A 14,451-nucleotide genomic window follows, 5' to 3' on the forward strand; every position below is an offset into this window, starting at 1 on the left:
CACATGCTAACAGAAGATAAGAGAGAGAGAGAGAGAGAGAGAGAGAGAGAGAGAGAGAGAGAGAGAGAGAGAGAGAGAGAGAACATCAGTCTGCTGCTGTTCTGTATAAATGCAGGTCGGGCTGGAAAGTGTTCAAGTTATCTTGAACAGTAGGGAAACATTAAGTCACCAACCTGGCTATACTGTCAGGGTTGTGTCAATTTCAGAACTGGCTAGACAAAAGAAATGCTTTCAAATGGAAAGAGAGCCCATATATGTATATCAACTGTGTATTTAGCCATGTGTCTGGAGTTCAGCTTTACAACTGAAGTGGTATAGTGTGGAGCACTATTATAAAGCCCATGCACACCTGTCTTCTGTGTTGCATTGTATTAACTCACATTCCATGAAGACAGCCCATTCATTTTAACTGAGCTGCCAACCCGCTACAGAGGGCAGAAAAATGTACCTGCACCTTTTTTTCCTGACATAGTGCGTTACTGTGTTATGCAACGCGTGCATTTTGAAGGTATATTGGGGGTCAATTAAAATGAATGACACCATACCACATGTACTTAAGGTGCATTATGGTGATGTAACTGTGCAAATCCAAAATCAACATATGAATAAAAAACAAAAAGCCCATAACACATCGCCAACTTCCTGTCTAGAAACCCTTACAAGAGAATGGTCAATATGATTTTGCTGCAACTTTTAGCCTTACTTAGCAAACAGCTTGCACAGAAAATGTACCCAACGGTGAAATATCCTCATTTCCAAAGAGGTATACAGACTTATGTACAGTACATAGTTGGAAATTATCATTGTAGCTCTTTCATTTCATTAAACACTTATGCTTTAGTAGACACTCCAATGCTCAGATACCCAAGTATGGTTCTGTATTCAATAAAAGCCTTGACTATGTGCAGTATGAAGAGAATAAGAGGGAGTGACATCAGCAGTCATAGCTGTAGGATCTGGCTGGCTCAATTAAAAGAAATCTGTCAGCCATTCTAAACATTTAGGGGCCATTCACAGTAAAGAGATCTGTTGTGGTGCGTTAAAGTGCACTTCTACAAGCTTTAATGAGTGTTGCATTAAGGCAATCCATTCGTTACGGGTGGGCTGCCATTCCACCTCAGTGGACAAAAAAAAAAATGTGTATGACCCTTTTTTAAAGCGCAACACATCATAGCGTACAATGAATGGCATTGCACATACAGCAGGTGAGCTGGCATGTGTTGTGGCATTAATGAGACGCACTGCACAAATGTGGCCCTAACAGCAGACACCGCAAGGTGCCTGACAACCATTTTCAGCCAGATGCATCCCTCTGATTTAGTTTTTGTGGTTCACTAATCTGACCTCCCTGACGTCAAAGACAAGCCCAGCCCAACTGCTAACAATCTATCCGATGAGAGAACATCAGTGGCCATTAAAAGCACTCTTTTGGACAGGGAGAAGGGAGCTGGGTGGCACCTAACCCAAAAATGAGAAAAAGCAAGTCTCTGTAACAAAGTCAAAATAATTTAGGCACACAGAGGATGCTCAGAAAGGCAACAACAGGCATCTTGTGGTGCTTCCTCTAGAACTCTGGAGTTTTGTTTAAAATGGCTTGCAGGTTAACTTTAACAAGAATAGTAGATGGACCTTCCAAATATGTTTAGTGTGAAAGCTCATGTTAAATTGACCAGCTACAATGAAAGTATCAATTAAAACAAATACTTTTTTGGTGTTAGATTCACATTAAATGGATTCTTTTAATCACGGGGACAAAAATGTACATATAAATGCATTAACTCTTATATACAAGACATTTCTGTGAAATATTTACACTACACACATGAACCTGGAAAAATGTGGCCATTGTGTTGTATCTAAATTTTACACACCGTCATAATTAGGTTACATGTCATTGGAACGAAAGCCAGGAAACATAAAAACATAAAAATGACTCCGTGACCTTCAAGTTGTATCGGAAATATACGATGAGCTTGATAGCCGGGTCATGTTTCACTCCCTGCATCGCTGTTCACGATAAAGTAGTTCTTATATTTACAAGGAAGAAAGTAATTGTATTTCTATGCAGACAAACGTTTGTGGCTTATCATCCTCCTCGATAGATCGAAGTCAATCGCTCAAGTTCTTTGCAGTATTGCATAGATATTGTATCGGCTTTCACTCGCAGTCTATCATCTCTGTATACTTTTGCTGCATGTAGTAGATCAGCTCCTGTAAGCAATAAAAACAACTTGATTAGAACTTAGCAAGTCCTTTGTTTTCATTCAACAAAGTTTGAGAAGCATCACCCATTAAAAAGACAATGGAATTATAGGTCGGCGTTGAGGCATTATGGTAATCCATTGAACTCACACACATCAGGATTGTCCCTTAAAAGACAAAAGCACCGGTTGTTTTTGTTGTACTTCCAGCATTTTTTAAAGAGACAAAATCGGCATCTTACATTTTTTATTTTTTTGCCCAGACATACACTTAATGTAGAACTATAGAATGTTTGAAATACACTCATCGCTATAGTTAGAGCCGACGTGCGACACTGAAGTGGTCACATATCAGCTCCATGGATCAAGAACTGAGTGATCACAAACCACTGATTGCTCAGGTTACGATCTTCTCCCTGCAGAGAGCGGTGACTGACTCACTGCTCCCACCAGGGATTCCCCCTCCTCTCTCCAGTGCTGATTGAAGAGGCAGACAGGGGAGAGGGTGGGCACAGCTGGCACTAGCTGTCAATCAGGCAACAAGGTGGATCTCGACAATGGCCCACTATACGCTGAGTTTTGGATCACAGGAGGACATTTACCAAAAAGGTTCGGCCATAGTTCTCTTTTAAATAACCAGATTTTTACTGGAGCATTTTTCAATTTGTTTTATTTTTGAACACACGTTAAAATCTGAATTGCGGGCTAGAAAACTAAATTAAAACACCAAACAATTATATTTTCTGAAAGCAAAAAGGTCCTGTAGAGAAAAAATGGCAATTAGTATTTTTTTTTTTAATGTTCTGCTATATTTGTGCAAATGTTTATAAAATCAATAGAGGTGTAGAAATGGAAGAGAGCCCTCCGCACACCTTACAGCAGTCCCGGCCAATTTAGGATGATGGTGCTCAAAGTGACCAAATCACGGATGGCACCGTGCAAACACAAAGCAAAAAGGTAAAAAGTCACCAGCACTCGATTTTTTGAAAGTGAACATGTCCCTTTATTGGACAAAAGACGTCATAGGGGAGCCGACGTTTCGGGGCCACACAGGGTCCCTTCTTCAAGGCAGAAAGTATGAAGAAGGGACCCTGTGTGGCCCCGAAACGTCGGCTCCCCTATGACGTCTTTTGTCCAATAAAGGGACATTCACTTTCAAAAAATCGAGTGCTGGTGACTTTTTACCTTTTTGCTTTATAAAATCAATAGAACACTCAACTTTTTTGGTACAATATAAAATATGGGATTGCAAACATGTCAAGCCTTAAAACTGCACAAGACCGTGAAATGGCAAAAAATGACAGTACCCGAAACTGCGATGCTTTAAATGCCTTTACTACTCAGCTGTATAAAGTTAACAGTGAGTGATGGCCCTAGAATTATTGTTCTCACTTCAACATTCATGACAATATGTGTGATGAATTGTCCTTTTCTCACCTAGGCACACCAATGAGTGTTTGCATTCGTATGTGCATGTTGTTTTTATGGTCACATTTTTTTACACATACCTTTATTGCCATTACCCAGAGGCCTCTAAGCGACAGCATAATGGTCGTGACCGTTCCTCTTTATAGAGAGTGAGGAGTGAAAGCCCGAATCCTTGCCGCTTCCAGGTTCATTCACCAGAGGTGAGATCAGACAGTGGGTGTGTGCTGATCGCCTTCTGGTCTACCTGCTATGTCAGCGGTGAAGGGAGAGGCACCTTCTCTCTACAGCCACCCATATTGTACATGAAAGCTGGCAGCTGAAAAAAAACCGATACCAAGATCATGCTTTCTTCTGCAGCAGTGATCTTGTTTTAATCACTTTAGGACCATGACGTATGTGTGTAGCTGTTAAAACAACCTCATGGCTGCAGCAGGCTGCACGCTAGAGTGAGAGAAATAATGATAGGTCCCTCCTATACAGTTTGCTCTAAATTGATCTTTTATTTTGTGAAAAAAACATTTGGAATTATATTGTGTTTGTGCACAGGAAAAGTGTATTTATTTTTTAACTGAAACTTTAGATTTGATAAATAGCTGCCCAAGTAGCATGGTACCAAAAAAATGCAACTACCATCTTTTTTACACTCCGGGGCCTATGTGTTCAGATTCAGGTTTTGGGGTTTTAAGTAATTTTGAAGCCACAAATGCAGATTTTCACATGCACGTAAAACAACATCAAAGAAATCCCTCTTAGAATTGATTATTACCCCAATGACATAGGGGGTCCTACACATACCACAGGTATCTTCTGGTTTGTTCTTTAACACAGAAAGTAACCATAAACTACAATGCCAACCAGCCACATTCTTATAAAGACTGCAGAAATTGGTCATGTAACTTCTGAATGTTTATGGTACGTTTCTTGGCTAATGTACTTTACTGCAAAATTGAAAAACAGCTGCAACAGAATAAAATTTTTACAGAGTGGACATGATTATTTATATACACATCTTGTATTGTCTTTCAACCCAAAGTGCCTTTGCTTGCACTGACAAACACAACCTTTCTGTAGGCAAAAAAATATGCCCTTGATCAGGCAATTTACATTACAAGCAGGTTTCAGGCTAGGTTCACACCTAGGTGATTGAGCAGGGTGAGCAATTTTCAATGTATAGATATGATTATGAGACCCAAACCCCACGACAACCACCTGAAAATAGCTCCTGCACCTTTTTGCACGACAGGCTTTTACTACCGTGCGACAAATCGCAAAGGCGTGAACAGCTTCCATAGACTTCAATGCAAAGCTCTGTTTTGTGCGATATCTCGTGGCTAAATCTGCGCGATAAAATCGCCTAGGTGTGAACCTAGCCTAAAGCAAGACAAGCCAGGTCATGTGTCAGAAAGTGGTACGATCATTGGTTTGGGACTGGGGCTTGGTTTCTAATTAAAAGAAGATGTAACCCCAAGCAGAATGACATTTTCTTTTTCACAGTACTGTACCATGTTTCTTTTTATTTAAATATTTTACCATCTCATTTTTTTTTTACATTCCGTTCTGCTGATCTCTTACATTCACCTCCTGTCTAAATGCATGCGACCCAGCACCAAAATGCAGGGGCACGATTGGGAGACAGGAACAGAACACTGTCACCCTAAAACAGAAGTGTCTGCACATTGACTCATGGCAGGATGACTAGGTATTATTGGAAAGAAAGCTGCAAATTTAAATAGAAAGTTACATTAGGAGTCCTTTTTTATGTTAAAACTTAAATGTGATGTCAGTGATTAGGCGAGCAAAGTGTCAGTGAGCCAAGTGTCCATCAACAAATAGTAAGCTTTAACAGTTTGTGAGCATTTTGTAATGATGTGTACAATTATCTCATTCTCGGGTAACATTCCTCTTATGTAGGCTGTAAATAAAAGGTGTGGAGTGGGTTTACATGGTAGCTGTTTGCCAAGCCCTATAACAAACCATCAGATATTTGTTAGTGGAAGTTAAAACAAATGAAAACATGTGCTCTATGCTTCGCCAACATTTTGTGAGCACCTGACCATCACATCTACAAATTTGACCAAAACTGTGTTGCCACCCCTCCAAATTAATGCGTTCAGGTGATTCCAGTAATGGGTGCCGGTAATGCTATAGCATGCAAACTAGGGATGCACCGATACCGTTTTTTTCGGCCCCTGGTACTCACCTATAATGAAACCGGCATCCATGGGCCCGGATTATCAAGCGATCTCCCTCTGACCGGAAGTTTCAGTATCGGGGAAGGTATCGGAGCATTTGGGCGATTAGGAGTAGTCGCCCAAATACTCAGTATCAGCATCGATACTAGTATCAGTATTGGTGCATCTCGAACATATTATAACAACCTTGTGGCAACAGTTTGGGGAAGTCTGTTTTCTGTTCCAGCATGACTGTTACCCAGTGCACAAAGCAAGGTTCATACAGACCCGGTTTGTGAAGTTTGGTTTGTAGGAACTCGAGTGGTGTGTACAGAACCCTGACCTATAGAAAGCCTCTGTGACTCTGCCAATTGTGCTTGAGGTCTTCTCATCCAATATCAGTACCTGACCTCCCAATTACTTTTTGGCTGAATGGGCACAAAGTTCTCACAGACACACTCCAAATTCACTGACCATTGGATACTGATTATAGTCGCAAAGGAGGGTAACTATAGATGACCCAGGGGTGTGGAAATTTTTGAAAAAACTACTTGTCCAAGGGCTAAAGCGGGGGTCAAATCTACTTGTCCTTCATGACCATCTACTTGTCCCAACACAAAAAAAATAAAGTTTTAAAAGTTTAAAACTAGGGATGCACCAATACCAGTTTTTGGGTATTGAGTACGAGTACCAATTTTTTGCTTTCAGCACTCACTATCGGTGCTTCCGTTGGCATGGAGCAGGCTTTCCGGGCAATCAGGAAGAGGGTAGTGGGATGCTACCCGGCTTCCTGACGGCCAGGGAAGCCGACTTCATGTTGTTTGGCCGGCTTGATTGTGAATGGCTGGGAAGCCGGTTTCCCGGCCAATCATCATTGAGCCAGCTTGCTAGCCAATCAGGAAACCTGGCGGGAGAGTAATGACCTGATTGGCCGGGAAGATGGCTCGATGCTGATTGGCGGCCAATCAGAAAGGAGCTGGCTTCCCGGCCAAACAACTGATCACGCTGACCAATGAGTGCTTGCAATTTGCGAGCAAAATTCAAAATGCATAGGGCAGGAATAGTGACGGGTGCACCAGGAGCGAGGGACCCCCGAAAACCACAGCGCGGGGGGCGGACAGGATCGTCGATTCTCCCTTCATACAAGTGATCTGATTAGATCACTTGTATGAAAACGAGCGGCGGCTCCACAATATACATTTAGCTCTGCTTGTCCGGAGCAGGGCTGAATGTATTAAAAAACTACTCGCCCGGCGCCCGAAACTGCCTGTCCCGGGCGTCCGGCGATAGGAATTCCACACCCGTCACAACGGTTTTAGAATGGAATGTTAAAAAAATAAAATCTAATATCTAAAAGTTGTGAGGGTCAGATGTCTTCAAACTTTCAGCCATATAAAAAGTAACCCAAATATACTGTCAAAAAATATAAATCTTTAAATACTCACTCTGTTGTTTCTCTCGCCAGCAGTTATTCCTCACATTAGCCACATAATCCTCTTCAATATTCTTTTCCAACTTCTGCAGCGACTTACCACTATATTCAGACTGAAAATCCTTGCTTACGTAATATGGAACGTCAAGATTTTCTGTTAGGCGCTTGATGGTTTGACCACTAAGAACAGACAGACACTTAACAATCATCTTTCTAAAAAGGCACAAAAGTAGTGACACACGGGAGGAAAATCTAAAAATAAAATTGTATCTGATTTGCAGCATTCAGAAAGCAGTGCCATAGCTTAGTAAACACTAGGGATGCACTGATACTGGGGATTTCACGAGTACTTGTGAAAATGGCCAGATACTAAACGCCGATATCAGCGCTTTACATTTTTTTTAAATGGAAGCAGCTGTCTTGGCAGCCTTCCTGTAAACTACGGCACCTATTTACAACGCCAGCCACACATATCCTACTTCCAGGTGACAGAAGTTGCACGTAAACGTCTGCACACCGCATGTAATATGTGATATTACATGCGATTAGAAAACACTCTCCCTGAATACACAATCATTGTGTCCAGGGAGAGGGATTGATTCCTAACCAAATCACATATTACATGCGTTGTGCAGGCGTTTACATGCAACTTCTGTCACCTGATTAACTTGAATGGGTGACAGCGGCCACTTGTAAACATCAGATTAGGGATTCCAGATACAGGAAATGCATGTTCCTGATGCAGGATTCCCTAGTTGCACCTAAAAGATACAGGTGTGAATGGAGCCTAATACACTTACACTCCGCGCACCCCCTCACACAAAATATAAAAGTGTGTAATTCTCAGTCCCCCACATATAACATAATGTACTGGTATTGGTACTCACACTTGAAAAAAAATGGTATTGGTGCATTGCTAGTAAATACTTCATAGTTGTGAGCAGGAAGAAACTAGGTCATGGCTTGTGAAATCATGTATTCCCACGAGGATAGGAAATCTATTATGGCATGCACATAACTGTGACCTTTGTAAAACACAATTCTCAGTTCTAATTTTTTAGAATGCAATTCACTAATGAATAGTGTAGGTTAACTTTATCATACAGCCAAAGTTTTTTTACTTTACCCTATCCTCACAGATCACCTTTACAATGATAGTATATATGGCAGATGTATACATGCTAAATCTACCAGTGACAGAAAACAGATACAATTAAGCTAGAAAAGTGAACCCCCCCAAAAATTAACAGAAGATAAAATGGGGTTTAATAAACTATTAAAGTGTAAATATATGTAAGGGCATGCTCATTTTATATAGTGAAGCTGTTCACTTACGATCTGGGATATAAACTGTATGGAGGATTGGAGACCATTAACTGGCTAAGCAAGGACACTAGTATCAATACAATTATAGGCATTAGTTGAATAAGCATGGAGAATCCACCCTGCCGAAAAAAAACAAACAAGAGGAATTACAATTATGACTGAAAAACATGAAAAAAAGCCAATAAACACTTTAAGCTGATAAGGAAAATCACAGTTTTTTTCTTAGTTTAAGAAAAAAACTGCAGTTTTATATCAGGAATGTTATATCTGCAAGCACAGTAACAATAAGATTTGTATATCTACCCTAAAAACTTTTTCTTGAAGTCCACAGGAACAAAGGAAGAGGAGAAAAATCATAGGTGGTTGGGTTATAACTGCTGCCATAAGCCGGCCCGCAATATAACCCACTTCTAACAGCCAGCACTTTTTTGAGCAAGCAATACATAAGGAGGAATAGGAAACTCAGAGGCAGTATCAGTGTCCCTTAATAGACTTAAAGAAAAATATTTTATAGTTGGTACTTTAGCCTTTAATATCACTTTAAACTTTTCTTTGAAGAGAAAATATGTCCAGACTCCTAGGACACAAGCAAAAATGAGGCATGATTCAAGTAGGAGAGGTTTATACGTGAAATTGCTTACTTTTTTCTTTGACAGTGTGTAAATTATACTTTAGGCAGCGGTATAACCCACATGTCCAAGAATTACTTCTGATCCCGTGTCCCTAATTCACCCACGATTACTGTTTTAGCTTTCAATGACGTGCACATCTTGGCTGCTGAATCAAATCATTTTCTGCTCATTGTGCACATACCTGTGTGAATGACACATAGAGGCTTCCAATTTCAAATGTAGTATTTTTGGAAGTATAGTTTAAAAGGAGAATTATGAGGCGAGTGATTTTCACTCAGCCTCATAAATCTGAGCCGACCTGCGACAATGAAACTGTCACAGGTCGGCTCAGTAGATCGGGAAGTGAGCGAACACATACCATCGCTCGCACACTTCTCGATCTATCCCTGCAGAGAGCAGTGACCGTAACTCACTGCTCCCTGCAGGGATTCCCCCCATCCCCTGTCCGATCCTCCAGCGCTGACTGGCGAAACGGACGGGGGAGGGCACAGCTGGCTCTGCCTCTCAATCCCGCAGCTGGGTGGATCCAGACATAATTGTCGGGATCCATCCCGGCTGCGGCGTCTCAGTATACCGTGAGCTGTAGCACGCGGTATACTGAGCCTAGGGTGGCGGGAGGACGCTAGTTTGTGTCCTCCCGTTACCCTTAGGAGAACTATGGAGAAAAGCCCTAACCCCATAGTTCTCCTTAAATAATTTTTTTTAAATGATGAATTAATGAGTCACATAGGCAGTCTGGCTGTGTTGTGTGTCTGCAGGTTGACATGAAGTATCAAAAAAGAGTGCTCTGTTAAAAAATTATTTATTTAAGTAGTCATACTTACATCTCCCCTTTCATCTTCCCTGTCATGACCACTATGATGTTGATGTTGGTGATGGCTAGATGTTGTGCGTCCATTAGAATATGTACGAACATTTGCTGAAAAAAAAAACAAAAAAACACCACAATAAGAAAAAAGGCACTAAGCATATCTAGGGCTTGTTTATGGTCATTGTCAGCTATATAAAATGGCAGTAGAAGCCAGTGAAAGTATTTAAAAGAAACTTTCTGTAAATAAAATGGCACCACTGAAAAGTACTGCATATTTCCCTGTTGCCACTAGCCTGTAGTAAACTTCATATTTTGGCTCAGCTAAAAAAAACACTACCTTACACAGTGTTTCGATGACGAGCATATTTATATTGTATTTCCACTATTGCAGTCAAAATTGATAAAAGCCCACTATAGGTTTGTTAATCCCATTCATATAGCATACCAAAAACTACTTTAGAAAAAGGGCCCAGCAGGGAGGAGAGAAACTTTCAGGAGGCCGAGCAGGGCGGGGAGGAGAGCGCTGGCAGCGTTATCACAAGAGGCAGAGCTCTCCTCCCGTACTGCCCCGTTCGGCCTCCTGTGACAAGCAAATTAGGATGGAGAGCAGTGCAGGGAGGAGACAGCTGTCACAGAAGGGTGAGATGGCAGTGCAGGGAAGAGAGCACTGTCAGCGTCATCACAGGAGGCAGAGTTCTCCTCCCCGCCCGCTCAGCCTCCTGTGACTGGCAGATCAGGATGGAGAGCAGTGCGTGGAGGAGCTTTATGAATGGATAGGAGCACTCAGTATAGAAGGTTTCTGTTAATTTATAACAGGGGCTGCAGAAAAAGAGATTGAGGACTGTGTCCTCAATCTTTTTTTCCATTTGAAAAGGGAAATATGTTTAGACCCCTGATATTTCCCCAAAGCCCCCGACAGTAAAAGTAAAATAATAAAAAAAAAATATTAAATAATAAAAAAAAAAAAAAAAATTCTGGTTGTGTTTTTTTTTTCGGTTTCATTTAAAAAATTCAATTTCAGTGCACCTCTATCTTTAATCCTTTGTTAGGACAGACAGTATCCAAATCTAATTTACAATGGTTAATGAAATCTGGCAGCACAGTGCAGACAGGCATAATTAGAGTAAACATACCTTCCCACAACTCCCTCCTTAACATTACATAGGGGGAAGCTAGGTAGGATTTTTAAGCAAGTAAAAAAATCATTTAAAAATCTAAGCAGCAGTTTCTAAATACTTTTCGTTTAATTTATGCATTTATGTGAATGGCAAAATATAACAATACAAAAGCTGGTATTATCCCAATTTGACTACAAAAGTGGAAAATCACTCTCCTCCGTGCTGGAAGGAGGACACAGCAAGCATTGGGTAGGTACAATAGCCAGCCTGCTATTGGCTATTGCAATTTGAAACCCGCTGTATTTACATTCAGCTGCCGTCTGCAGAATGGTGCCACTGGCAGCTGTCATTTCCTGCATGAAGCTATTCAAGCGCCATGTGCTTGCAATTCAATTATTAAAAAGAAAATGATAAAGGTGGGAAATAGTCAGTTTCTGCCTGACAAATTCTGCTGCGGGAGGTGCGTTGCAGAGCCATTCATTTCAATGACACCCCAAATGCGTCTTCCACCCACAGTGTGATCGCCTGCACTGAAACACACGGCATTGCAGTGCGATTGCAAAAAATTGTGCATGCAGTTTTATACTGAAGTAAACTAATGTTTGTAACACTGCATTTGTGCATTTCATTTTCAATTAAGGATGGTATTACATTTTTTTTTCCACACGATTAATTGAAAAAATAAAATCGGCCAACTAATTGATTATGAAAATCATCAGTTGCAGCCCTAACCCGGTGTCTAAGTCTCTTAAAATATTACTGCCCCGAAGAACTACAATAACTAGAGATCCATTTTCTATTTTTTTTTATCACACTGTACAAACTGATATTGATAGTGCTGAAAAAAAATCCACACACTTTCAATTTGAAGACATATGAGCAGTACAGTAAACCTACGGGCTGAAAACTGAGAACAACCCTAAAACTGGGAGGCAGTTATTAGACAGCCTCCAGAAACTGTCCCAGCTTTCAGATGACCTCTACAATTGGATCTAGCTATGGGAAACTCATACACAACCCAACAAGAGATGCTTAATAGGAGGTTGCTGTGTGCTTGTGGGGAAGCTTCTATCCAGTCTTGAGGGGATGACAACTGCTTTAAAATGTTATTTAGAAATGCTTACGAGTTGATTTACTAAGGTGGAAAACCATTAGGCCACAGCAATCAGTTTTCCCCTGACAGCAGTCAGAACATTAAGATATTACTTTAAAAATGTGTTCCTGGGGATTATTACTCAGTGTAGTTTGTAGCCTCAAACTGCAGCATTTTAAGTTTTACCTGAAGGGAAGCCTCCTCCAAAGAACATGTTAAACAAATCTTCAGGAGTTATATCGGCCTCAAATCCTCTATGATAATCAAAACCACCATTTCGGTGGTTGGTATGCATGCGCTCCTCAGTTCCAGACAGGTCATATTGCTTCCGTTTCTCTGGATTGCTTAATACCGCATATGCATTCCCAATCTCTGCAAAAGAGAACCAGTTAAAAGGTTGTTACATTGATAATTCAGTACGTTCTTCATAAGCAATGAATGAGACATTAGTACAAATACTTGTATTTAGACACATCCTTTTCACATACATAAAAACTCCACTTAAGTATATTTATTATATCTTTAGTGGAGAGTACAGGATGCAGCCTGAAAGCAAATGTAAACTTCTTAAGTTTATGTCCCAAACAAAACCACACTCGGCAAGAAGATTGCCAAAGAGGAGGCACAACAAATACACAGTACATGGTGGGTTTGCAATTTAGGTATAGTTTTTCAACCTATATGCCCCATAACCTTTAACCCAAAACCCAATTAACAGGTTTGGTTGGGTGAACACAGATGTCCACTGGCAGCCAAGAGAAGTATGAAGAATGTACTGTTGCTCTGAAGAATATGGTGTGGATTTCTACCGAATCAACATTTGGCATAGGTTTTGTGCATAGAAGGATAAAAACCAAGCATGTGGCCATGTTGCTGATGTTTGAGGCAATACTAGCACATTAGGTCTAGAAAGGTAGATGAACACAAGCACTCAGCAAAGTGTTTGCCTTGAACTGAAATGAACACAAGCTGCAGCATCCGTCCATGTAAGTGCTGCAGCCTTTTTGAATGGCATGCCCAATGGGGTCTTTAACCTGTGGGAGCACTGAAGTGCGGGCTGACACAGGCATCTAACAGATTGATTACTTGTTAATACTCCTGTTTTGCACAAGCAGATCAAAAATCAATAATATAGTGTGTGTGTGTGTGTGTGTATGACTGCATTCCGATTACATTTGCTGCCTGAAACACCAGTGGTCAACAAAATGTTTGATGTTCTACACAACAGGAAAATTATTAGACATTCAGGGCAGAGATGTGTAGAATACAGTAAAATGCAGCAATAATCAAACTCCTCTCTAAAAGGACCATTTTTACAAATAACATTGTATTCTAATATATTCTAATATAATCCTAGAAAATAACTAGCAATTCTACTTTATAGTCATATATTAAAGTGACACTAAACTCACTAAATCTTAAAAAACACATTCAAGTACCTCAACTATTAACAATAATGTATCTTATTTGTGTATTATTCGGCTGTAGATTCTCAAATCATCTCTGAATTGGTGCTGACACTGTCCTTCCTTCTGGAGGGTGGCTACTTGTGTTCCCCATGGTCCCTGTGTATGTTCAAAAAAATGGTAACAGTGTTCTCAAAAGAAAAGACACTGTGAAAGATGGTTACTGAACGGACCGAGACCTTTTTCTTATAAAAGTATAAACTTTATTGTTACAAAATCTCATATTTCGCACCTGTTACTCCATTTCTACAAAAAAATCTTCATAAAAGAACAACGTTGTCCATAGCATTCATACATACATTCTTCCATACATACTATGCACTCACACAGATTACGGCAATTACTATCTTCAAAACTTCTAAAGGGGGAATTCTCCCAATATAACTCTTGGTCCCTCTCGGTACTTTTTTTCCCGCTTTTGAGGATGCAAAAAATACAACAATAAGAGGGGGAAAAAACTGAGCTGTAGTTTTACTTTGAGATATAGGTCTGACTTGTTTGTGGCACCTGATGCATAAAAAATATAATGAAATAGGGACTGTTTGTCTGTAATTGAGGAAAAAGGAAGTCTCTATAATCAGTACAATTTGGGGCAAAAACAATCCACTATGATCATGTATATATGTTCTGGTCTCAGTATATCAACCCTTTTGATGAGTGAATTCGTTTAGACAGTCTCAATTATTTGGTTTTATAAAGTTATTCAAACTTTCCCAGTGCAGTGAAGTTCCTCCTGGTGTTGGATATATTTCAAGGGGGAGACCTGTGTGGGA

The 14,451-nt window shown here is 40.4% G+C and overlaps 1 protein-coding gene across 1 annotated transcript in view; it reads right to left on the bottom strand.

Annotated features, from left to right (window-relative positions):
• Positions 1-1,647: 1,647 nt before the first annotated feature.
• Positions 1,648-14,451, bottom strand: part of DNAJB14 (DnaJ heat shock protein family (Hsp40) member B14) — a 44,081-nt gene continuing 31,277 nt past the window's right edge. The window contains exons 4-8 of the mRNA XM_018564275.1: positions 12,399-12,584; positions 10,015-10,109; positions 8,568-8,677; positions 7,246-7,412; positions 1,648-2,211 (exon numbers count right to left, since the gene is read on the bottom strand). Of these exons, the coding sequence (XP_018419777.1) occupies positions 2,087-2,211; positions 7,246-7,412; positions 8,568-8,677; positions 10,015-10,109; positions 12,399-12,584 (683 nt within the window). The 3' untranslated portion in view covers positions 1,648-2,086. The remainder of the gene's footprint in view (positions 2,212-7,245; positions 7,413-8,567; positions 8,678-10,014; positions 10,110-12,398; positions 12,585-14,451) is intronic.

The sequence above is a fragment of the Nanorana parkeri genome, unplaced genomic scaffold (assembly GCF_000935625.1).
Source record: "Nanorana parkeri isolate BGI_ZX_2015 unplaced genomic scaffold, ASM93562v1 scaffold742, whole genome shotgun sequence".
NCBI lineage: Eukaryota > Metazoa > Chordata > Amphibia > Anura > Dicroglossidae > Nanorana > Nanorana parkeri.